At 48.6% G+C, this 22,377-nt stretch overlaps 5 protein-coding genes across 5 annotated transcripts; 2 read left to right on the top strand and 3 right to left on the bottom strand.

Moving 5' to 3' along the window:
* Nucleotides 1–687: 687 nt before the first annotated feature.
* STEHIDRAFT_167202 (uncharacterized protein) lies at nucleotides 688–2,605 on the top strand. Its single transcript, XM_007302185.1, has 5 exons — nucleotides 688–1,012; nucleotides 1,155–1,495; nucleotides 1,563–1,629; nucleotides 1,850–1,910; nucleotides 2,061–2,605. Exons 2-4 carry the CDS (start codon nucleotides 1,281–1,283, stop codon nucleotides 1,859–1,861), a joined length of 294 nt encoding a protein of 97 aa, XP_007302247.1. The 5' UTR covers nucleotides 688–1,012; nucleotides 1,155–1,280; the 3' UTR covers nucleotides 1,862–1,910; nucleotides 2,061–2,605.
* Nucleotides 2,606–3,256: 651 nt separating this feature from the next.
* STEHIDRAFT_138337 (uncharacterized protein) lies at nucleotides 3,257–6,180 on the bottom strand (the record flags this gene model as incomplete). The annotated part of the gene is made up of 14 exons (XM_007302184.1): nucleotides 3,257–3,368; nucleotides 3,438–3,575; nucleotides 3,633–3,690; nucleotides 3,745–3,810; nucleotides 3,882–4,026; nucleotides 4,094–4,239; nucleotides 4,303–4,439; nucleotides 4,518–4,670; nucleotides 4,729–4,809; nucleotides 4,874–4,951; nucleotides 5,172–5,196; nucleotides 5,419–5,486; nucleotides 5,721–5,764; nucleotides 6,071–6,180. 13 exons carry the CDS (start codon nucleotides 6,178–6,180, stop codon nucleotides 3,475–3,477), a joined length of 1,212 nt encoding a protein of 403 aa, XP_007302246.1. The 3' UTR covers nucleotides 3,257–3,368; nucleotides 3,438–3,474.
* Nucleotides 6,181–7,512: 1,332 nt separating this feature from the next.
* On the bottom strand, nucleotides 7,513–9,493 carry STEHIDRAFT_109607 (uncharacterized protein; the record flags this gene model as incomplete). The annotated part of the gene is made up of 11 exons (XM_007302183.1): nucleotides 7,513–7,652; nucleotides 7,710–7,767; nucleotides 7,823–7,888; nucleotides 7,959–8,103; nucleotides 8,173–8,318; nucleotides 8,388–8,524; nucleotides 8,603–8,752; nucleotides 8,811–8,891; nucleotides 8,960–9,113; nucleotides 9,166–9,416; nucleotides 9,487–9,493. 11 exons carry the CDS (start codon nucleotides 9,491–9,493, stop codon nucleotides 7,513–7,515), a joined length of 1,335 nt encoding a protein of 444 aa, XP_007302245.1.
* Nucleotides 9,494–13,990: 4,497 nt separating this feature from the next.
* Nucleotides 13,991–15,369, bottom strand: STEHIDRAFT_53587 (uncharacterized protein; the record flags this gene model as incomplete). The annotated part of the gene is made up of 3 exons (XM_007301510.1): nucleotides 13,991–14,610; nucleotides 14,711–15,172; nucleotides 15,246–15,369. Coding segments are annotated over 3 exons (1,206 nt in total), but the record flags the coding sequence as incomplete, so codon positions are not given.
* Nucleotides 15,370–18,438: 3,069 nt separating this feature from the next.
* Nucleotides 18,439–20,669, top strand: STEHIDRAFT_109605 (uncharacterized protein; the record flags this gene model as incomplete). The annotated part of the gene is made up of 11 exons (XM_007302182.1): nucleotides 18,439–18,646; nucleotides 18,828–18,841; nucleotides 19,070–19,106; nucleotides 19,152–19,193; nucleotides 19,629–19,691; nucleotides 19,750–19,765; nucleotides 19,821–19,860; nucleotides 19,915–20,144; nucleotides 20,196–20,223; nucleotides 20,278–20,335; nucleotides 20,407–20,669. 11 exons carry the CDS (start codon nucleotides 18,439–18,441, stop codon nucleotides 20,667–20,669), a joined length of 999 nt encoding a protein of 332 aa, XP_007302244.1.
* Nucleotides 20,670–22,377: the final 1,708 nt, after the last annotated feature.

The raw sequence follows: 22,377 nt of genomic DNA, 5'->3' as shown, positions 1-22,377 counted from the left end.
GGTTAGGTTAGCATCGCCTTGGCGCAGCAATAACGGTATGGCGTTCGTCCGTGCATGACTTGGACATCATGTCTACACGGCACGGCGGGCGCTCCACAGTCGTACATGTTATTCGTATGCGTTTGCATGACACCATGCACGGATCGTGCGGCTGGGAATTATTGGTCTGGATCCTCAATGGTAAGTATGCGTCTGCGCTCGGGCCTCGATGTCGCGACTCCGAGGCTTCATAAGTACGGCATCCTGATTCCATGAAGACTTCATTTGGCGGTGTGCGGCTTTAGCGCCTGAACATTTCCCTTGTCCATCCGAAATCTGATATGCGCCCTCTTATTCGTCAGCGCGTCAGCTTTGACCGACCTGCCTACACTAACATTCTGATTCGGATTTACTTATTTGACGCGAGCCTGTCTTTCTCTCCCGAATAGGACGAAAGAGTCGCTGCCGTGGAGGAGTTGTACCCCGGAAGATCTGAGTTTTGACGCCGGCCGGCCGAGATTCCCGTGGGAGGCTTCTTTTTTAGATATATCGACGAGGAGAACGTTCTGCGTTCACACAGACTGGCATATAATTGAACGCTGCTGATCCGCACTGTCACCGATCGTAATCGTGCTCTCGTCGCTTGCGTTTCACTCTCCGCCCCAGAACGATGGGCGAATGGGAAGGTGAGATTCCCCCCGGAGTGGAGCGCGCTCACGACGAGTTGAACATGTCTTCATCATCGTCCTTTGCGATGTCGACTTTTTCTCATGGACTGAAAGTCGGGTGCATTCCCCACGTTTTTCCGTGCTTGCTGTCGCGTTCTAGCTCACAACATCGCCAGCTGTCTTCTGTCAGCTCGTCCTTGCTGTATCTCCATGTACAGTCGGACGTTCCCATGGCTCGACATCTGCGGTCTGGGCATTCAACTTCATCGACAAAAGAATAGATATCTGAAACACTCGAACGGTCAAAGTTGCTGGGGCCAGAAGGGGAAGGGGACGATGCTTTGAATAGACACGGAGAAGCTCAGGTAAGTCAAACTTCTATTTCCCCCCAAATCCCATCGCAATTTTTCTTATTCAGTCCGTACGCCATCACATCACATCACGTCCGTCCCGATACGTACGCGGCCTCGTCCCCCGCCCGTTCCACCTCTGATTTTATATATAAAGCACGCCGCGACCGCCCTTCTCTTTTTTCTAGCCGCGTCACCCTCCCAGTTTCCCGCTCTCTCCTCTTCGTCGCCCTCATCCCTCGCGTCCTCCGAGACTTCCCGACCCGCCGAACAACAATCCAAGATGCGCTTCTCTACTATCTTCACCGCCGTTGCCCTCGTCGCTTTCTCTGCCTCCGTCGGTGCGACTCCCGCTCCTGGCAGCCCCGCCGCCAGACGCAATCCCGACTTCATCACCAACAGGGAGAGGATCTCTAGGGGTCTTCCTCTCAACCCACCCACGAGACGTGCGCCCGGTGAGGCTCGCAGGGCTGTACCCAGCAGCACTCCTCCTCCTGAGTACGTCCTTTCGTTTCTCCGTACATGTTTGACCAAAGGGTGGTTATTGAAGTGATCTATGATATAGGTGCAAGCCTCTCCTCCAGTCTTGCTCGGTCAACAGCGAGTGCTGCGCCGATGTTTGTCTTGCTGGGGTACGTGTTCTTTTTTCGCATTTCTGTCCCCAACCGTGCATTCGTCCTCCATCATCCTTTGTCCATCATGCATATCTCATCATCATCCCTTCCGTCGTATTCCATCCGTGATCATCCTTCCTACGCAACTCCTTTCCGTGGCGAACAACGAAACATTGACCGTTGCTCGCCTCTTCCGTGCGATTCATTCTGATACTGACCCTTCTTCTGTTTTGTGCAGCTCTGTCTCTAAACACGTACATGAAACGCCTAGTTCTTGGTCGAACATTGTTTGATCAGATGTAAGTCTCGCTTTGTTGGTATCTCCTTCATTCGTCCATTCGTCCATTCAGAGCATCTTTCCGTTCCATTCTTCCCGTCTACCGCTACTCTATCGTGATCTTCGTAGACGAATGCTGATCATTTCGCTATCACGTTTCATACAAATATAGCGTGCTCGCCGTCTTCTTCTGTACGTGGCTTCCGGAGTTACGCGTCGTATGTGACTGGGTGTCGATTCCGACGGAGTAAAGAGTCAGATATTTGGGTCGTGGCTGGTAGTCTCGCAGAAAAAACAAACCTCGTTCTTCCATCCTCCTCATCCTACCTCCCCCTTCTCTCTGGTCGTCGCGCTCTGGACTCTAATGGACTCTTTTCTTCCGAGCCATCACCGTTATCCGCTGTCTGTTGTTGTTTTGATCCGAACGGCTACTCGATCCGTACTGCGTTCCTTCGTCGCTTCGTTATCCCTTGTTGTCCTTTATACCTCCAGCACTCGTTGATACACCTCATAGACGATTACTTACCCCGTTTATTATCTCCTCTTCCTTTCCTTCTTTTACCCTCCATGCCTTTTGTTCGCTCTCGCTGGGATTTGGGCTGTCGATACATCAATCAGACCTAATTCTGGTACATATTCTTCACCTTCGCGTCGCTCTTTGAAGTCAAAAGCTATATGATCACTCATTTTATTCGTATGCGTGTCCTCTCGACGGTGATGCATTGATGTGAGATGTGGATTTTTCGGAATACGTGTTACTTTGCGGTAGGTACTCCCAAGCTGAGATGTCCGGAGGATTCGCATATGTTGGATAATGGTGCTGCCGAATAGTGCAGCATTGAACGATCAACGAATCACGCTTTGAATAAGGATTCGCCATCGCGACACCGACAGATCTATCGAGTCAAGAATAGAGATGCCAGCGCACTGCCTACATGTCAATCTAATTTTACCAGCAGTCTCGGACCCGCATCACAGATCCCAATACAGCAGTGCTGTTGCTCAGAAAGCACGTACTTGAATCTAGATCTGGAAATACCAGCTAATGTTCAGTGACGACGACTATGATATATGATCATAGAACGCGTAGAGTATGCATTCCACGGTTAGTGTTGAGTGTTTTGCTGTGTTTTCTGTAATGAATCATATTGAACGCTGTAGTCAGTGGGACCGGAATATGGGCAAGGCGAAAGAAATCAGGATAGTATACATTCAAGGGGGCAGGATGAGAAGTTTGTAACTACACCAGCTTCGTTTTCGGCAATACTTTCGGATAAACGTGGTAGCAAAAGAGAAGTACAGGAGCCGACGAGTCCGGATAGGGAAAGACAGAGGCAAAGGAATACAAATTGAGAATAGTATGAGGTGCTTATACCGGCACCAGTTAAATTATAGAGCATCGAACGTATGGAGTACAAGCTTCTCCAGGTCCATGTTACACCTCAAGAAGCTACAGAACCACACGGAACATGTCAAGGGACTGAATGAAATCGCTTGCTTATGAGAATCATGGAAAAGGTATTCGTTCACTAGGCATGAACATGCTTACCGTCGTCACTGCGCCTAAATCAGGGCCTCCGGAGTCCTCAGAGTGGGCGCGCTTTGCCAAATAAAATGGCTGACACAATTAAGGTCGTGCCACCAGATGCTCCGGAGATCAATAGTGCAGTAAGCACTACTACATGCCCTGGTAGCAGTTTTTAGTATGCAAAATGTGGCGCAATACAAAAACTGAGAGACTGACTGGTTTGATCCCGAACCTCGAGCTCTTCCGTTATCGTCTTCACGGCATCCACTTTGTTCTGTGATACATATCAGCTGATGGTAAGGGTCTCAGTTACGAAGTGGTTGCATACCTCCACCACAGTCAGCGATTCCTTCATGTCATGCTCGATAAGCGTCTGTTGAATATTGAGACGTGTCTTTCGGGCAGAGCGATTGCGCTACGTGAGCGACAAAAAGCCATAAAAATAAAAGCACATATTATGCGTACATTGAACTCCTCTATGGCGTTACTGATATCCACCTCGCACTTCTGAAGATCGCGTAGTGTGTCCTTGCGGCTCAAAAACCGCTTCAGACAATTCAATCGTGACCCTTCATAGCGAGAGAGGACATCGATGACCTGTCCGAGAAGTCTAAGTTCGCCATCATCATCGCCGTAAGTATTATTGGTGAAGATGAATATGCAGTCACGACATGTACTTTTCGAGCAGTCTGAACGGTTCTTCTAAGCCTAGTGGCAAAGTTCCCTGCCACTGACTGTCCTCACGGACGTCGACAATGATGCCCTGCAACCGGACGATTCGCTCACTCAACGTGCTCAACGTTGTTTCGACCTTCTGTAGTTCCTAGATATGTTGAAGAACATGACTATCTTAATCCGGAGAAAAAAACATCTACTGAAGGCGTACCTTTGTAGCTTTGGCGACGTATTCGATGATCTTGGCGAGGCTTTCTACGTAGGGAATTCCTTGAGTCATCTGCGAAGTTTCGACGAGGATGGTACCTGCGAGCATGGCCAGCTCGAGAACGGCATTGCGGGTAGTTCCTGAATACATGAGCGAGTGGCACCGTAGCGATGATGAGCGCAAGACAAATAGAACGAACAATACGCGAATGAACTAACGAGAACGACTCCAGATTTGATATCGCTTCTTCGTGGAGGAAACTTGGGCAACATGACTGTCCTGATCCCTTGAGCGGCAGCTAGTGACCGATGTGGTATCGATGGTGAATTCAGTGGCGCTAGTAGTTGGTGTCAGTGTAGATGGCGTGGGCGCTGCTATGGTCAGTAGTATCAAGTTCATGAACTCTGGAAGGGTTGTATGTAAACAGACTTTTGCGTAGCAGCCACTTCTGTCTTAAGTGCTTCAGCACCGGCAGGTCACTATTTGGCGGTGTTGACGGAGTGGCCGCCGCTAAGATCAATAATGTCGGGTTTAATCAATGTCAGAATGCGAGAAGATTTGTGTCTGGGCGTACCCCTTCTCGGCGGCCATATGTTATTCATGCGCCTCAGCAGCGGCAGATTGAAGTCTTTGTTATTATGCTGGCACAGAGCTATTGGTGAGTAGAAGCAAGGAGGGAAAAGCGGAGCAGAAGAGCTAGGCCCCCACGACCGGGAGGATGGTAGTCCTATGTATTTCGGTTAATATCCCACGACCAACTTGCAGGGTGACGACGCTCTCGCTTGCAAGGCGGTGTACAAGAACTAGGGGTAAGTATCGATATCGATACCACCCAGATACGGGTAGTTGGGTTATGAGATTGTCTCATGTACAGTGCTCTTTTCGCACAGCATGCGCCTACAAGGATGTACCTGAGTAGACCCGAAGGGGAACGTAGAACGGCACACGGGCTTCAGGGAGCGGCAGGAAGGCTATACTATGCAACGCCACGGGTCGGCATCGAGGGGAGTCTGTAGAGTGGCAAACGATGAGTCAACGTTACTACACCTATGTGGAAAAAAACTGCGACCGAAATGGTCAGTGATCAACTTGTTGAAGGTGCCGAGATACAGTACGCACCGTCCATCCCTTCAGCTGGACAACTGAAATTGCTTCGGATTTCCAGACGGCGGGCTCCCTGTTACCGTCTATCGTACAGATGTTGGCCTGATTGACTACGCTTGTATTGGACCGACCTCATGGCAGCTAGCAGGCTTAGTAATAATGACGTCACATCATCGCTACCGTAGCTTTACAAGGATGAAGAGACGCCTGAGACGCAGATGGACTCGCAGTATTTGTGTTCAGACTCCCGATTTCCGGATTCTTCATGGACGAGAGATTGGGAGAAGGTAAGAATTTGACGGGATATACGTACGCACCTGGAGCTCTCAGGCTGAGATCAGTCAGACATGGCAAAAATCCACTGCATACATTCACATTCAAAGAAATAAACTGCAGTTGGATCATAATCAAAGCTTAGCCACGAAGGTAGTACCGAAGAGTGGGAGCGTCGCATCTGTATTATGTGTGGTGAACATGGTAGGCGACGGTGCCTGATAATGTCGCTTCATTGAATGACCAAGGCATGAAGCTTTGAATTCCATCGCGACACCGACAGAGAGAACTAAGAATAGAGCTGCTCATTGCATACCAATGTAATTTTAGCCACCGTCTCGGACCCGCACCACAAATCCCGATACAGTAGTGATGTTGCCGAGAAAGCACATACTGTCGTGTGACGGACTCTGCACGATGCCGCCACCGTCGGTAATACGACTTTAACCTCCACCCGCTCTTCGACATAACCGCCACCAACCCCGGCGACATCCACCGGTACATCAAGCTCGCTACCTGCGAAGAACGTCGTTGCCTCTATTACTCTGCCCCTGCTCTTTTTTTGCCTCTACCTCCTCATCGTCATACATACGATTCGAATACGACTCCGAATCTCGTGTTCAAACCTCTACAAAATCCGAACCGTCCTTGTGGTCTCAGTCACACTCGAGACTCTATCATAGCCGTACAAACCATGTCATGTGTCTCGTCGACCCGAAACAACAGGGATGTTCCTACTGAGAACTTCGGTCGATAATGTCGTGAGATTCACGGTATGCATGGGTTGGCTGATCACGGCGAGTTTCAGTTCTTCTGGTGCAGTTACGTCTTTCTGTGTTTTGTTTTGATTATGGATTGTGGCGCTCTTTCTACCCGTGCAAGGAGTCATTTGCTCCTGTCTGCTCTGTTATATTTGCATGTTTGGACCTCTGCCTTCGTGGCCGACTCAAGCGAACGTCGGATGCGTACTGACTTGCGACGTTTGTGTTTTTTTCGTTCTTCATATTTCATGTCTCACGTTTCTCTGGGTACCACAAAGTATGAAGCCATTATTTCTCTACAAGGCGGTCGTCTCCGCAAAGTTTCAACGCTGAGAATGATTCGCAGGGGATATACACAAGAGTGCGAGTTTGTCTTGCAAGCCTGTCGATCGGCTCACGAAAGTCGGTTCCTAAACACAAGTTGGCCGGTGGCAAGCCTGAAATCGAGCATATCCTGATCCCCAAAAAAGCTTCAAATATCTGGAGCACGTCTTTATATGCCTTAGAGCATACCCCGAGCCATCTGATATACTCTCCTGTGGAGGACTGTGTAAGAGGACAGGTAACGCAATCCGATTGCAGGACCCGTCACACGATAGTAGTGTCAAGATCTGAATTGCTAGCCAATGTTCATGACGAGGGTCGTTGAACGCGGGGCGCCTGCATTTCACGGTAAGTGTCGAGTGTCTTGCTTCGTTTTCTGCAATGATTCATGTTGAGAGCGGTAGTGAATGGGGCCGGGATATGGGAAAGACCAAAGAAATCAGAACAATATAAATTGAGAGTAGCATGAGAAGATTGTACCAACACCAGTTTCGTTTTCTGCAATGATTTCTTGTCAAAGTAGGAGTAAACGAGAAGTACAGGATCCGACGAGTCCAGATATGGGAAAGCCAAAAATCAGAGTAATATACATTCAGAATGAATAGTAAGAGACGCTTGTACCATACCATTCCACTCCCAAAGCTTGATTTCGAGCTTGTTGAGGCATAAATCACACTTCAATAAGCTCCGGAGCCGAAAACATGCCCCGGGAATGAAAGGGATGGTCTACTGGCATTTGTGTGGTGTATGTTTACCATCTTATGTGTTCCCGATTGAGCCTTCCGGACTCTCCAACGTGAACAGGGTTCCCAAATAAAACGGCTGAAACGACCAATGTCGAGCCGCCAGAGGTTCCGGATATCAACAAGACAATGAGTACTACTACGTGTCCTGGTAGAAGTTCATAGTGTTCAGAATGTGATGCAAAAGACGGACAGAGAGACTGACTAGTTTGATCCCGAACTTCGTGCTCTTCCGTTATCATCTTCACTGCATCCATTTTATCCTAAAATACATTGTGAGCTGCTAGTGAGCGTCGCGGTCAAGAAGACGTTTCGTACCTCCACCACAGACAGCGACTTCTTCATGTCATGCTCAATAAGCGTCTGTTGGATGTTGAGACGAGTCTGCGGAACAGAGAGAATGCGCTATATGGACCTCCAAACTTTCAAATAGAAAATGGCACAACAGACTTACATTAAACTCCTCTATAGCGTGATTTATATCCAACTCGCACTTCTGAAGATCGCATAGAACGTCCTTGCGGTTCAAGAACCGCGTGAGGCGTTTCAACCGGGACACTTCTTTTCCAGAGAGGAAATTGATGACCTGCGATAGCAGCCTTAGACCACCATCGTCAACGCCGTGAGTATTGATTAGCAAGGTATGGATACGCAGTCACAACACGTACCTTTCGAGCAGTCTGAAAGGATCGTCTAAGCCCAATGGCAAGGTACCCTGCCTCTTGCTATCTTCACGGACGCCGACAATGATGCCCTGTAACCGGATGATCCGCTCACTCAACGTACTAAACGTCGTTTTGACCGTCTGTAGCTCCTGGGTGCGTTGCAGAAGATGACTATCCCAATCCAGAGAAGAAAACATACACATCTGGTGAAAGCGTACTTTGCTAGCTTTGGCAACGTATTCGATGACCTTGGCGAGGCACTCCACGTAGGGAACTCCTTGCGTCATCTGGGAAGCTTCGACTAGGATGGTACCTGCGAGAGTGACCAGCTCGAGGACGGCATTTTGAGTTGTTCCTGAGCAGAGGAAGGAGTAGGACCGTAACGATGACGAGCGCAATACGGAAGAGATAACGAGTGAGCGGGCGAACTCACGAGAGCGATTCCAGAACTGATATCTCTTCGTCGAAACAAATTGGGAGCTTTGACTGTCCTGATCCATTGAGCGGCAGCTAGTGACCGATGTGGTATCAATGGTAAATTCAGTGGCGCTAGTAGTTGGTGTCAGTGTGGATGGCGTGGGCGCTGCCAAGCCCAGCAGTATCAGGTTCATGAACTCTGGAGCGTTTGCATGTAGACATACCTCTGCGTAGCAGCCACTTCTTTCCTATGTGCTTCAGCACCGTCAGGTTCTTATTCGCCGGTGCGGGTGGCGTGGCCGCCGCTGAGTCCCATAAAATTTATCGAGTTTTATGAACCTTGGAATGCTAACAGATTTGCGCCTGGACGTACCTCTTCCCGGCGGCCACATGTCTTTCGTGCGCTTCGGCAGCGGCAGGTTGAAATATTCAGTATTATGAAGGGGGCAGACGTATTGGAGAGTAGTCTCGAGGAGAGAAAAAGGGAGCAGAAGAGCTAGGCTCCCACGACCGGGAGGATGGTAGTCCTATGTATCTCGTTAAAATCCCACGACCAAGAGTAAAGACTCTCTCGCGTACAAGGCAGTGTACTGTCACAGGAACCAGAGTATCGATATCGGTGCTATCCAGAACCGGGTAGTTGGGGCATGAGATCGTCTCACGTCTCGGATAGCATGTACCTACGAGGATGTACCCTGAGTGGACCCGAAGGGGCACGCGGAACGGCACACGGGCTTCACGGAACGGCGAAAGGGCTCTACTATGCCACGTCAGTGGTAGGACATCAACAGGGCTGCGGGGTGGCAAACGATGAGTCAACAGTACTACACCTATGTGAAAAAAATGCGAGCGCAATGGTCAGTGATCAACTTGTTGAAGGTGCCGAGATACAGTACGCACCGTCCATCCCTTCAGCTGGACAACTGAAATTGCTTCGGATTTCCAGCCCGTGGCCTCCCTGTTACCGTCTATCGTACAAATGTTGGCCGGATTGACTACGCTTGTGTTGGACCGACCTCATGGCAGTTCGCAGGTGTAGTAAGGAAGTCACAACATCGATATCATAGCTTTATAAGGATGAAGAGACGCCTGAGGAGCAAATGATGGACTCGCGGTATTCGGGTTCAGGCTCCCAATTTCCTGATTCTTTATGGACGAAAGATTAGAAGAAGGTAAGGAACTGATGGGAGATATCCACGCACTTGAAGCTCTTAGTAGTCTGAGATCAGTCTGAGATGAAAAAAAATTGTCTAAATTTGCATTCAAAGAGATAGCCTACAGGCGGATGATAACCAAAACTCAGTCATGAACGTAGCACCAAAGAGCGGGAGCATCGCACCTGTTTCATGCGGGGTAAATATGGTAGACAGCGGTGCCGGTGAATATTGCTGCATTGCAGAACCAAACAGTGAAGGCTTGAAGGGGGATTCGCCGTCGGGACATCGAAATAATGAACTAATAATAGAGCTGCGGTAATTGCACACCAGCCTAATTTTACCAACGGTCTCGGACCGACATCACAGACCACGATAATTACGGTGATAATGTTGCCGAGAACGCACATAGTGTCTGAAAGATGACAGGTCCGTTGAGACGAGTAATTACTCTCGTGTGACGGGTTCTACCTACAGTCCGATTAGGGGGCATTTCCCTTCACACATGGCGTCGCGCAAACTTCGGGATATGTTCAATGGATGTGATCCAATTTCTTTCAGCTTTTTTTCGGAGGACGTGAAGTTCTTGATTGCATATTCGAACCTTTTACATTACCGCATTCCTCTATCGGACTCTCATATGTTTGACATGGGGGACACAATGTCGGCCAATATTCAATGGCGAGGGTTTTCAAACGTGGGGTGTGTCCAGTACAAGGTCAATCTCCTGCTTCGCTTCTTGGAACAATATATAAGACAAGCAAAAACAAAAGAAAGGTACAAGGGATCCGGCCGAAGCATGAACACGAAAAATAAAAATCAGAGTAATATACACAAAGAATATGAATTCGGACAAACACCATCCCTGAATCATCCAAGAAAATTATGTCCAATTGCATTGAAATGTGAGTCACTGAGCATGTAACTGATGGATTGCAGCACAAGAAGGTCTGACATGCACAAAAGCAGGAGAAAAAACCCACAAATAATGAAATGGGTGCTCTACTGATTGTCGTGTCGCGTATAAAATGAGAAAAATAGTCGGATGCCCATCCAGGGCCACAATAATTGTGGAGAATGGTATGTATATCCTTATCCGGAGGCCCTCACGTCCTTGTAGTTTTCGTACATGGGGGAGTCCTCAACCGTCACCCCCGCACTCCAGACCTGTTTTTGTGACAGAGGTCTGCAGTGCGGGGGCGACGGTTGAGGACTCCCTCATGTACGAGAACTACAAGGGGGAGAGGACCTCGCTAGGTATGAACATGCCTACCACCCTAGTGACTCGCGCAAAAGACCTCCGTCGCCTTGAACACGAACCACTCCCCGGACCTCCCAAATAAAACGACTGAAACAATCAACACCGAGCCGCCAGAGGTTCCGGATATTAATGATACAATATGTTTGTGTCCTAGTGGAATGACTCAGTCTTGGCAGCATGAGTTAATGGACGGACTGAGAGACTGACTGCGTTCACTCCGAACTTCGAGCACCTCCATCGACATTACTACATCATCTAATTTATTCTGTTATACGTTATGAGCTGATAGTAAGGGCCACAATCAAGGAGTAGTTGCGTACGTCCATCTCAGACAATGATTCGTGTATGTCATGCTCGATAAGTGTGTGCTGAATATTGAGACGAGTCTGCCGAACAGATCGATAGCGCTACATGAGCCTCAAAAAGCTACACAGGGGAGAAGCGTGCAAAAGACGTACATTAAACTCCTCCATGGCGTTTCTTATATCCGTCTCACACTTCTGAAGATCGCATAGAATGTCCTTGCGGTTCAAGAACCTCTTGAGTCGTTTCTTGAGTCGTTTCAATCGTGACGCTTCATAAGGAGAGAGGACATCGATGACCTGCAAGAGCAGCCTAACGTCGCCATCATCACCGCCGTAAGCATTTACATAATGGTGAGGATGGCTGCGCAGCCACTACACGTACTTTTCGAGCAGTCTGAACGGATCTTCTAAACCCGATGGGATGTTCCCTTGCCTTTTACTACTATCACGAACGTCGACGATGATGCCCTGCAACCGGAAGATCCGCTCACTCAACGATTTGAACGTTGTTTCGACCGTCTGTAACTCCTGCATATGTCGGCGATTATGAGCCTCTTTACTCGAAGGAAGAGGTAAGTTTGAAGGAAGCGTACCTTGCTAGCTTTGGCAACATATTCGATGGCTTTGGCGAGGCATTCCACGTAAGGAATTCCTTGGGTCATCTGAGAAGCTTCGACGAGGATGGTTCCTGCGAGCGTCACCAGCTCGAGTACGGCATTTCGGGTAGTTCCTGAGCAGAGGAAGGGGTGGGACCGGGACGACAATGAGGGCAAGATCGAAGAGATAACGAATGAGTGAATGAACCCACGAAAGCGCTTCCAGAACTTATATCTCTTGGAAGAAGAGACTTGGGAACCTTGACTATCCTGATGGGCTATTGGATGGCAGCTGGTCATCGATACGGCGTCAATGGGGCTAGTCGTCGGTGTCGATGGCGTGGCCGCCGCTAAGTACAGTACTATCAGGTTTGTGAACGCCAAAGGGTTTGCGTCATATACATACCTTTGCGTGGCACCAACTTATCTCTTATACGCTTTAGAGCAGCCAGATTACTAGTCGTCGGTGTTGAGGGCATGGCCGCTGCTATTCCCAATAATATATATCAGGTTTCATGAGTACTGGAATGCTTTAAGGTCTGCATCTGGACGTACCTCTTCGCAGCGGCCACATGTCCTTTGCGCGCTTCAGGAGCGGCAGTTTGAAGCTTTCAGTGTTATATTATGTGCAGAGTTGTTGGGGAGTAGTTCGCCAGAGGGAACATGGGAGTAGGAACACTTGGCTCGTACGAAAGGCAGCATGGTAGTAATATGTACCCAGTCAAGATCTCATGACGAAGGATCAACACTGCCTCGTGTGCATGGCAGTGTGCCAGGACTATATGTATGTTATCGATGCTGTACGGATGCACGTACTTGGGGTCATGAGACCGTCTCACGAACAGGACTGTTTTAGAATAGCATGCGCCTACAAGGACATATACTGCGTATGTCCAACGGTATCGGGAAACCCGTATCGAAAGACAGAACGGCACACGGACTTCAGAGAGTAGCAGAAGCGCTGTACTATGAAATCTCAGTGGTCGACTCAGCATATAGTGGAGGTTACGGAGTAGCACACGATGAGCCAACAGCACTACGCTGGTGTGAAAAGGAACTGCAAGCAAGATGAACAGTGAGAATCATGAGCACAACTTATCTATGCTTCCCAGCTATAGTGAGCGCTGTTAAGCGGTGCAGTCGCACACCTGAAGAAGGCCTTCACGTTCCTATTCCCAGCCCGCCGTGTCACCGTCGATAATACGAACTTTGTCATCGTCGATTACGGTTGTACAAGACTAGTGAGTTCGAACACGAGGTAGGGAAGCCGCAGCATCGCCACCTTGGATTTGCGGGGATTGAGCGATATATATCGGCAATGTCGATTCGATGACGAAGAGACATCGGAGGTACAACCTATAGTTCGCGATACTCGTGTTCAGGTTCGTGATGTCTGGCTTCTTCACGGAAGAGATAAATCGGGAGAAGGTACTGACTGGATGGAAGGATACGTACACGCTCAAAAATCTCAGTGTGAGAGCATCACTCGAGAGGTAGAGGGGACTCGACGGTTGGAGCTGCTGTCGCAGAACGAGTGGCGGGACCCTTAGGAGGTGCGTTGTCGCCCGCAATCTGTGTGACGGACGCTTGCGCCGTCACACGAATCCTTGCTCCTCTATGAAGTCACGAACATCAGTCCAGGAGTATGTAGATACGAGAGGTCCGATTCGAGTTGATGACGAAGACTAATCCAGTCGTTAGCGGCGACAGTGACAAGACAGTCAGACCTCAGAGCAACACAAAGGCAACGAGCGAATGTCGAGGCGTACTGCTGGTTAGACACGTCGCAGAGAACAGGAGCGCCGAAGGCAGCTGTGGAAACCCATAGACGGAGTGCAGCCTGTTCAGTACTTCGTAATCGTCGAGGCGAAGAGAGCGAACCGAAAAAGGGGCCACGTGTACAGGTGAGTACCCGTGTGGAGGTGGCTCCGCTCGGTCTGAAGTCAAATTGTTTACCTCACACCAGGACTCCTAGCAAGGGTTACCGTGATTGATAATGAAGATAACTCCGCGATATTCCGCAGCGCATGGGAAAGCATTCAAGCGTGAAGACCACTACGCACGATGTGGGCTTCGTCCTCGTCCGAGTTACTGTACCTCGAACCTAGTAATGGCATCGTCAGGAAGCAAACCTCCGCCGCTTCCCCCTGTTCTCTGGTAAACCTGCAACGTCTTCTCCTCAAACACCAACGTCAAACTTCGCCCTTTACCCTCCCTTCTGACCAGCTCTTGAATTCGCCTTAATGCCACGATCAACCTCTTCAACGCCCCATTCTTCAACAGGAGCGTGTCGTGCTGGCCCGCCAAGTCTCCCTTCGAGACATCATTCTTTTCTATGTCGGAGAACATGCCTCCCGTATGCCCGGCGACGTAGAGATGAGGGGTTTGAGAAAAGAAGAGCTGGGAATATGATTCGGTTTTCTTCGAGGACATCTTGGACAAGAGACATGTCTTGATCTCGATGATACTGGATTGATGCGGGATAAATGCACCGCCGTGGATGACTTTGACCAGTTGCGCAGATTGATTCGGATTGCTTTGTGGTAGAGAGGCTGGGGCATTCGCTTTGGTGCTATGTTTTCGACGCGGATTCCGTGGCCTCGATGAGCTGGACTGTGAGCCTTGCGAGATCTGATTTTGTGGTGTGGGTGGCGGCGGAAGTTCCATGTATGCGTCCACTTCGAAACGGACTAACATGTTCAGTCCATCTATGCTCTAGTACAAAGGGGAGATCGTTAGACGTCCCTAGATCCGAGGGAACACCAACAGAAATAGTGGAGGCGTCACCGTCATACGGGATGAGCTCACATATTTTGATAATTCGACGATATCCCTCGTAGACCTCATTTCCCGCTGCAGCCGAACCTACAGTCATTCCCAACTCGAACGTATGCCCAAAGCCTTTCCCATCCGCTCCCACAGCGGTCCTGGGCTCCCACCGGCTGAGCAACATCGTTTTGTTACCAACGAGCTGCGTATCGATCCTCCATTGTTTCTTGTCAGATTTACCGTTAACCCAGCCGAGAAGTTTACGAAGGTTGTTGCGGTCCGTGATGAAGTCAGTATCAGGCCAGTGGACCTTAGGTGTAGCGCCAGACGTTGCAGCCGGGGTAGAAGGTGTGCGTATATCCGGCATGGCGTCGACAGCAAGAAAGAGCGGAAGAAGAGGAGTGGAGGGCACGAGATGACCGTTCTGGTCTACGAAAGTGGCAGTTTGATCGGCTGGGAGTTGTACCGGTAGAGGGCTTCCAACCCATTTACGTGGCATACCTGCGCACTCCAGAGAAGTCAATTGGGGAAAAGAAGTAGAATCGAGGCCGAGAGGGTAGATATCAGAGTGTACCTGGAACGACAATGGTGGGCGTCGACGTTTTCATCCAAGAGTATGATCCAAGAAACTCCAAGTCCCGAATTTCCACATCGATCGCTGCCCCTGAGCTTACCTCTAATTCCGCAACGTCGCTGTCAAGAGGAACTACTATGTCACGCAATGCCACAGGTTGCAATCCAGACTTGAGCTTCTTCTCCTTCGGTATATGTCGACCTCATATCTTATAACGATCAGACGAAGGTTCATCCAGACGTGAGCGGTTCGTATTTAGCGAGCGTGGAGGTTGGCGGTTCGTTGGCAAAAGGGCGTGTGGGGATGTGGGTCGTTGGCTGAGTCGCATCATAGATCATTCATAACGGACGATGATGGACAAGGAATGGAGGACGCACTATGGACGACCACGACTAGGCATGGTGGATGATATACCGAGAGAATCGGGGACGAGAGAAACCTGTTTTTATACACGGGTTAAATACTCATAACGCCACTTTAATTATGCCATGCTCCAACAACGAGGCGTCGGTCCTGGGAAGGTCACGAGGTACTTGTCACCACAAGTAAATGGGACATCGAGTGCAGAACGCAAGGCGGTCCAGTAATTGAATGACGATCCTTGGATCCTGATTACTTGGGCGGAGCAAGATATCAGACTTGGAATACAATGGACGTCAACATCGGATTCGGTACATTTCCCTTTACCACTTCATAATTCTCCTCTAACCGTACCCTTCGAAAAGAATGAGCAGCTAGTCAGCCTTGCCAAACTCACACCTCATCTTCCTACCCTCTAGGAATTGGAAAAAGACACCCAAATCGGATGGTACTACCTCCTGGCGTTCTGGAACAACCTCCTCCGAGGCCCCGTACCTCCGACGGCAGCTCTATATCTCTCGGCGCATTGGATAGCGAAATCACCCTTTCTGGATCAGGAAGCAGTGCTGACACCGTCCCACCCCTCCTCTGCGAGCCCGCAAAATCAACAAACTCTAAGACTGTCTCCCTCTTCGGTTCTAATGTCTAGCGTACATGTCTTCCTCACGTCCGCAACCGTCATGATGATGGCAATCATAAGCAAAAGAGGCGCCTACACGTCATTATGGCCTTTCCAACGCGAATGGACCGACATAAAGCCCTCTCACCAGAAGCTCGACCTAAAGCGCAAGACATAGCGCCAGCCCTGCAGTCCTAACGGCCTCGTACAGTCCAACTCCATCATCCACCAGTCTCGCCGCACGCACCTTATTTGCATTCAAATCAACACTCACCTACACCTATCGCCTATTCCGGACATATGAAGCCGCCCAATTCTTCGAACGGAGATACGTGCGCTCCTCGCAAGAGAGAGAAGTCTGCCGAGTGTGGGCTCTCCCATATCCATGACCGTACCGTAGGCAGCAGTTAGAGTGTACGAAGTGAGTAACGGCGATATCAAAAATTGAGGTTCCATGGAGCCCTGCAGTAGGGAAGGAAACCGGGAGGCAGCTAAACGTTGCGATTCAACAACGCACGAGTCTGCGACTAGATCGCGGCTTCACGATATGTACAGAAACACAGCAGCATCCATGGGCTAGGGAGACAGTCATAACCGTCTCACATTGAAAGTAAAAGGAAGACAGTAAAAGGTTAGGTGTGCGATCCGAGCAGGACGACGACTGTTGGACGTTGGTGTTGGAGTCCAACAAGAGTCCAAGGAGGTTAGAACTTCCCACTAGACCCTAACCCTGAATCAGGGTCATGCCACCGTGTGGCGCTCTGCTCTGGCCGTCGCCTTCTCTCGCTCCCCATCCAGCATCTTGCTGCTGTCAGGGATATTTTATTTCTTAGCTACTGATATTGACATGTTTCAGATATTCTGAGGAGCCCTATAGACTTTATTGCATATACTTTGATTCTCTTTCCCGATTCGTTTTTCTGCTGCTTCCGTCTTCTACGCACAAGTCCCTCCCTTCAAGTGATGTTGGACATTCATCCCAGAATCTGCTGACTAGATATGCATTTCCGTTGGTAAGCTGCTACTTTGTTTCCTCAGTAAATTCAATGTTCTCCAAACGCGTAAACTCCAGCTTCGGCGCTGGACGAATCCGAATCCTGGACACCGCGCAAGCCTTCACTGCCGAGACGCTCTTAGTACTCACCTTGATTGAATGATCCTCAGTGCCAAGGCGCTACATAACGTCCGAGACGTACAGGGATAATGTCCACTATCATTATGATCCTGTGTTCTACGAGAATTTGCGCGTTGATCTCGTCTCGCGAATGACTCCTCGTTAGATTATAATAGGTCTGAATAGCCTTAGCCAACCATAACGCTACTGTGTTTGTACCTCTGAGTTATATCAGAACGCTGTGTCTGCATGGTGAATCCTGAATATCAAACTACAGTTCCGTTCACGTGCGTGCTTATGTGAAACCTCCGCCATGCACAGTAAGAATACACGTTAGAGTATGACCAGCCATTCCAGCTCGAGTTGGGAATAAGTCTAAATTCAGAGACCTTGAATGAGATGTTTTTAGTGCTCTCTCTGATGGAATACCCCTTTATCGTCGAGTTTCGTGACTCCTATGAGCAGCATACGGAGAAAAGAGTCGCATAATGGAAATAATTACATATAAATTCAGACGTGAAACGATGCACAATATGACTGACAACGAAATGTGCGTGCAGTGACCAGGCTTATTATGTGACAATCACTCTGAGAGCATAGCATATTCTGATGCTCTGATGCAAACTCGAATGAACTAGTAAGAGGTCTTACGATTCCGGGTTTAACAGAGCCAAGTTGACAGGTTCACAGCCAACATGACATCCATCAGTCATTTGGACCAGTGTGTATTCGACGCCCGTCATCGTCTCAGGAGACCTGCTGAGATTAGCGGGCTAATATGTAAGGTCGCACCCACAAGGGCTTGATATGTCTCTGGTATGTCTTTATACTGTGGACACTCTCGCACAGCTCCAACCTTACATGGCCCGAAAATTATTTTCTATCATCGTGCATGTCCGTTGACAGAGGGCTTTCACCGCAGTTTCCCCACGTTTGCCCGGCAGACACTATTTCCGGGGATCATGACCTGTCATCAGGTACAGCACAAGCCTCGCTCCGTGTGGTCATGATAAACTCGATGCGATGCATGCATATATATATATATATATAACAGAATGACAGAATATTCGCGTCACGGTCGCAGTACTCGCACCCATATCATGTCTACACCGATTCGTCTAGAAGATGTTTTGGGATCGAACGACATCATTCCTTTCGTCCAAAGCTCCCTGGGTAGTTTCTTATTCCTCCATCGATACCATCGTATGGGAACCGCATTGATGTCTCGTGCGCCTCTACTTGTCATTAGGTCCCGTATTGATATGCAGTGTCGTCATGTACATGTTGTACGGGGTCACTACAGTCCAAGTACGCTTTCCCATCTCCTTCCACCCCTTTTAGCTGCTGACTTTCGTATGGATCAGACCTATACTTACTATTCGCAGTCATTTAAAGATCCGCTCGTAGTAAATTTGAGTGTAAATCCATTCAGCGTTCTGGAATGCGAAGAAGTGAATCTGATGAGACTATTTGATGCCATGCTTTTCAGGCGCTGCTGTTATGGTATGCGGTAAACGATCTTATAAGATTTCTGGTTGACGCAAATCTCGGAAACAGGATTCTCGATACAGTTCACATGGGTTTTGGTTCGATTCCTCATATATTCATCTTCAGCACGTTCCCTCCCAGTGACCAGTACTCCTGATTGCAGTGAGCCACAGTGTATACTTCTGGCTGGTATGGTCTTTTTATTTCTAGCGAAGCAATTAATGACTAATGTTTGTCCTTCAGATCTCAAGCTATGCGGATCCTTCTGCTTTGCAGGATGGTAACTGGTGATATATGCTCTAGCGTAAATCATACAATTAGATAGAAACTGACCGAGTCTCCCACTGGGACGTTCAGGGCTCTATATGTAAGCATCAGCTGTATACTTTAGTAGCTCTCATATACTGATGTACGTACCGTGAGTATATAGGCAGCTGCAGCGATAAATGTGAGGACTCACGTAGACTTGAGGACCAGACATACCGTAACAGTCTTATACACAGCCGGTCATCGTATTTGTTGTCCAGACGTAATGATCTCCTTGCCTTCAGAAACGCTATGTCGCTCATCACGCATAGGCAGATTTCTGACTCACAAAATATACTGTCGTTAGTGCATAACCCTCAGGATATCTTATAATACCGAGCTGACACAATCCTGTAGTCTGTAACCCTCGCTGGAGATGGCCAGTGGCACTCACAATTGTTGGTACCGCCGGCACAATAGCTAGAAATCGAGTCTGATCATGCGTCTCTCGTTCATTTTAGGGACTACTGCTGATTGCTAACACGGGTAAGCACAGTACCTCCGAACCCTGTACGGTCACACAATGATGTTCATGACCATCACCTAGCTTTCGGTATCCGTAGGTTTGCATCGAAACATACTCCTCCATCTGTTAACAACCATCTCCTATTTCGCAGAGGTCACAGTTATCTCGTGTGTTATTCTATACTCATTATTTAAAACCTTCGGGCCTCACTACTATCCATAGTGCGATACGGTGGGACCTGGTGTACCTTGCGGATGGAACGGTGAGTGACTACTATGACAATGCCACTCAGGTACTATTTTAAATCGTGTTATAGAAACAAGCAGTATTGTCCTACATTGTAACTGGAATCGCAAGCAACGGTGCCGTTGTGGCAGGGCTTTCGATTGTACTTCACCGGAAGAAAACAGCATTTCGAAAATGTGTCGAAACGCTCCCATATGCTATGCGGAGACATCAAGGTCAACGACTGGACCCATTCAATAGGACCAATGTCTTGATCGATGCACTTATCAAGTATGCGTTTGAGAGATTCATTCTCATCACGTGCGTCTCCTCGTTCCAGAATCACGTTTATGTCGCTGATACACTGGGCAGAGCTGTAGTCTGCGTTCAGCTCATCGAAGTATGTATTACTACGCCTCTGCTTACAAGCTCTCACACCGCTTTTTTGCCGTAGACGTTGGTGAGCCCGAAAGCTACCTGGCCATTGACGCTCAGTTTCATAAACGGACAATGTAAGTCGGTGGTGTTCCATGTTCATCTTCCCTAGTGAGGACACTAATATTTCTGGACTGATGGTGAGAAGTGGAAGCCAACTCGCTCTTAGCATCGCTGAACGCGCGGCGAGATCTCCGAGACGAATATTTTGCGAACACGCAAACAATTCCTTTCGTCAATACTGTCCGGCTAAATAGTCTTCAGGCATATCATGTCGACACGCAGCGGCACACAGGCATCGATATACCTTCGATCCACGACGGGGTGGATCTCGGGATGAGTAGAAATATGGAATCGGTGACGGACAGCTCGATGGTAGAGGATGTGGAGGCAAGTCAGACACCAAAGTAAGGCTGACGAGAACTAGGAAAGGTTGATGATGTTTTCGGGTGAAGCCTTTGAAATACGTTGATATCATTCACGGACTGAATTTTTAGTAAATAAAGATGTGTCATTCACGTAGAACGCTATCTGGTCAGAGTTGGGATATGATTATTTTGTTCATGTCACCTCTATGCAGATTTTCCGTGATCGAATCAATCTGGGTTAAAGCAACAGACTTGAGAGATCTCGACTTACAGTGGCAATATCCAAGACCCTCTGCGGCTCCTCACCATCAACATCAGAGGTAGACGTTACATCGTCAAAGATAGAGTCCATGGCGTCCCCAAAGCCCAGCGGTGCTCCGATGTTGCCCAATACTCTGGCGCAGGAGTATCTGAGGCTCGTATATGGACCAATGTCTGAGATGATTGGTCGATGGTGGCGATGGGAATATGATTTGAGATTTAACACTATGCGGTTAACTACGAGATTAGGCAGACTGTGTCCATGAAGCCGTCAGTATCACTTCCAGATATAAGTCGGAGAAATGTAATTTACAGGCTAAGATATGGACGGATGCCGCTTTGCCAGAGTTTGGACACATAGGCGGCCTGTTAGCACACTTAGAATGAGTCAACGAGAGCAATATGACAGCAGCGAAAGGTTACCTGACCTCATCGTCTAACATTTGCAGCTACGGAAATGAACGTTATAGTCAGAGTAAAACACAGAAGAGAACGAGAAAGGCTCAACAAGTATGAATACACAGAAGATGAGCTCAGTGATTGCGATTATTCTGTTCCCCGATTGAGAATATGAGATAAATAATCCTGGTTTGTGAACTCACGAGAAGTACATTACTCCTACGACCACGACCGTTGAGCATAAATCGTCCGATTGTGAAGGATCAAAACAAACTCACCGTCACGGAGGAGAACATATGTGATACCAGGCTGCCCTAGACTCTTTGACTCCACGTAATGGCGCCACGTCGTTCGAACGGTGAATACAAACATGTAGGAATCTAGCACCAGTACGACCAGCGTATACGCAGTGACAACTGTGCATAAAATTAAGATCAGATGGCTCGCTTACTCCTCTATCTCTCTCAACATACCACTGAAAAGACGTCAGTGTATGCTATTGGCCTATATCATGAGAAGTGCTTCCATACCTATTGATTACGGTGATATCTGGACTACCAAGGCTGCAGTGCTGCAATGCACTGATTGTTGGTATTGTATGTGAGTCTTCTGCAGCGGAAACAGACCCAAAGACACTCTAGCGAAGTAACGTCAATGTCGTATCGGTGGAGCACGCCATGAAACGCTCACAATCAGAATCAACGCCACAGTGGAGGACACCAAAGAAGCACAGATCAAAAGGACATGTATCTGGCGTCCGCTGATGCTCCAAACGCGCAGAACAAGCAGCCCTAGATGGCACAGAAACAAGGTCAGTATATTTGGATGACATGGTAGAGGAAAGAGAATACCGTATGATACGACCCAGTCGATGACAAGCACTACCTCCCATACATAGGCAAAGTTGCGACACCTGTGCTTGCGATGAATTGTTTAGCATGGACTACTCTGTTTTATCGCCGAAGAAAATGATACTCGCATTGCGTTCGAAACAGGGCCAATTGCGATCACTGTGAGGGCGAAGATTTGAAGTGCCAACATCGTGTATCTGTTAATAAGAAACATAACGGATGTGATCGACATCTCGTTGC

Source organism: Stereum hirsutum (assembly GCF_000264905.1).
Source record: "Stereum hirsutum FP-91666 SS1 unplaced genomic scaffold STEHIscaffold_4, whole genome shotgun sequence".
NCBI classification, from domain to species: Eukaryota; Fungi; Basidiomycota; class Agaricomycetes; order Russulales; family Stereaceae; genus Stereum; species Stereum hirsutum.
This window is presented reverse-complemented; position numbering and strand designations above follow the sequence as displayed.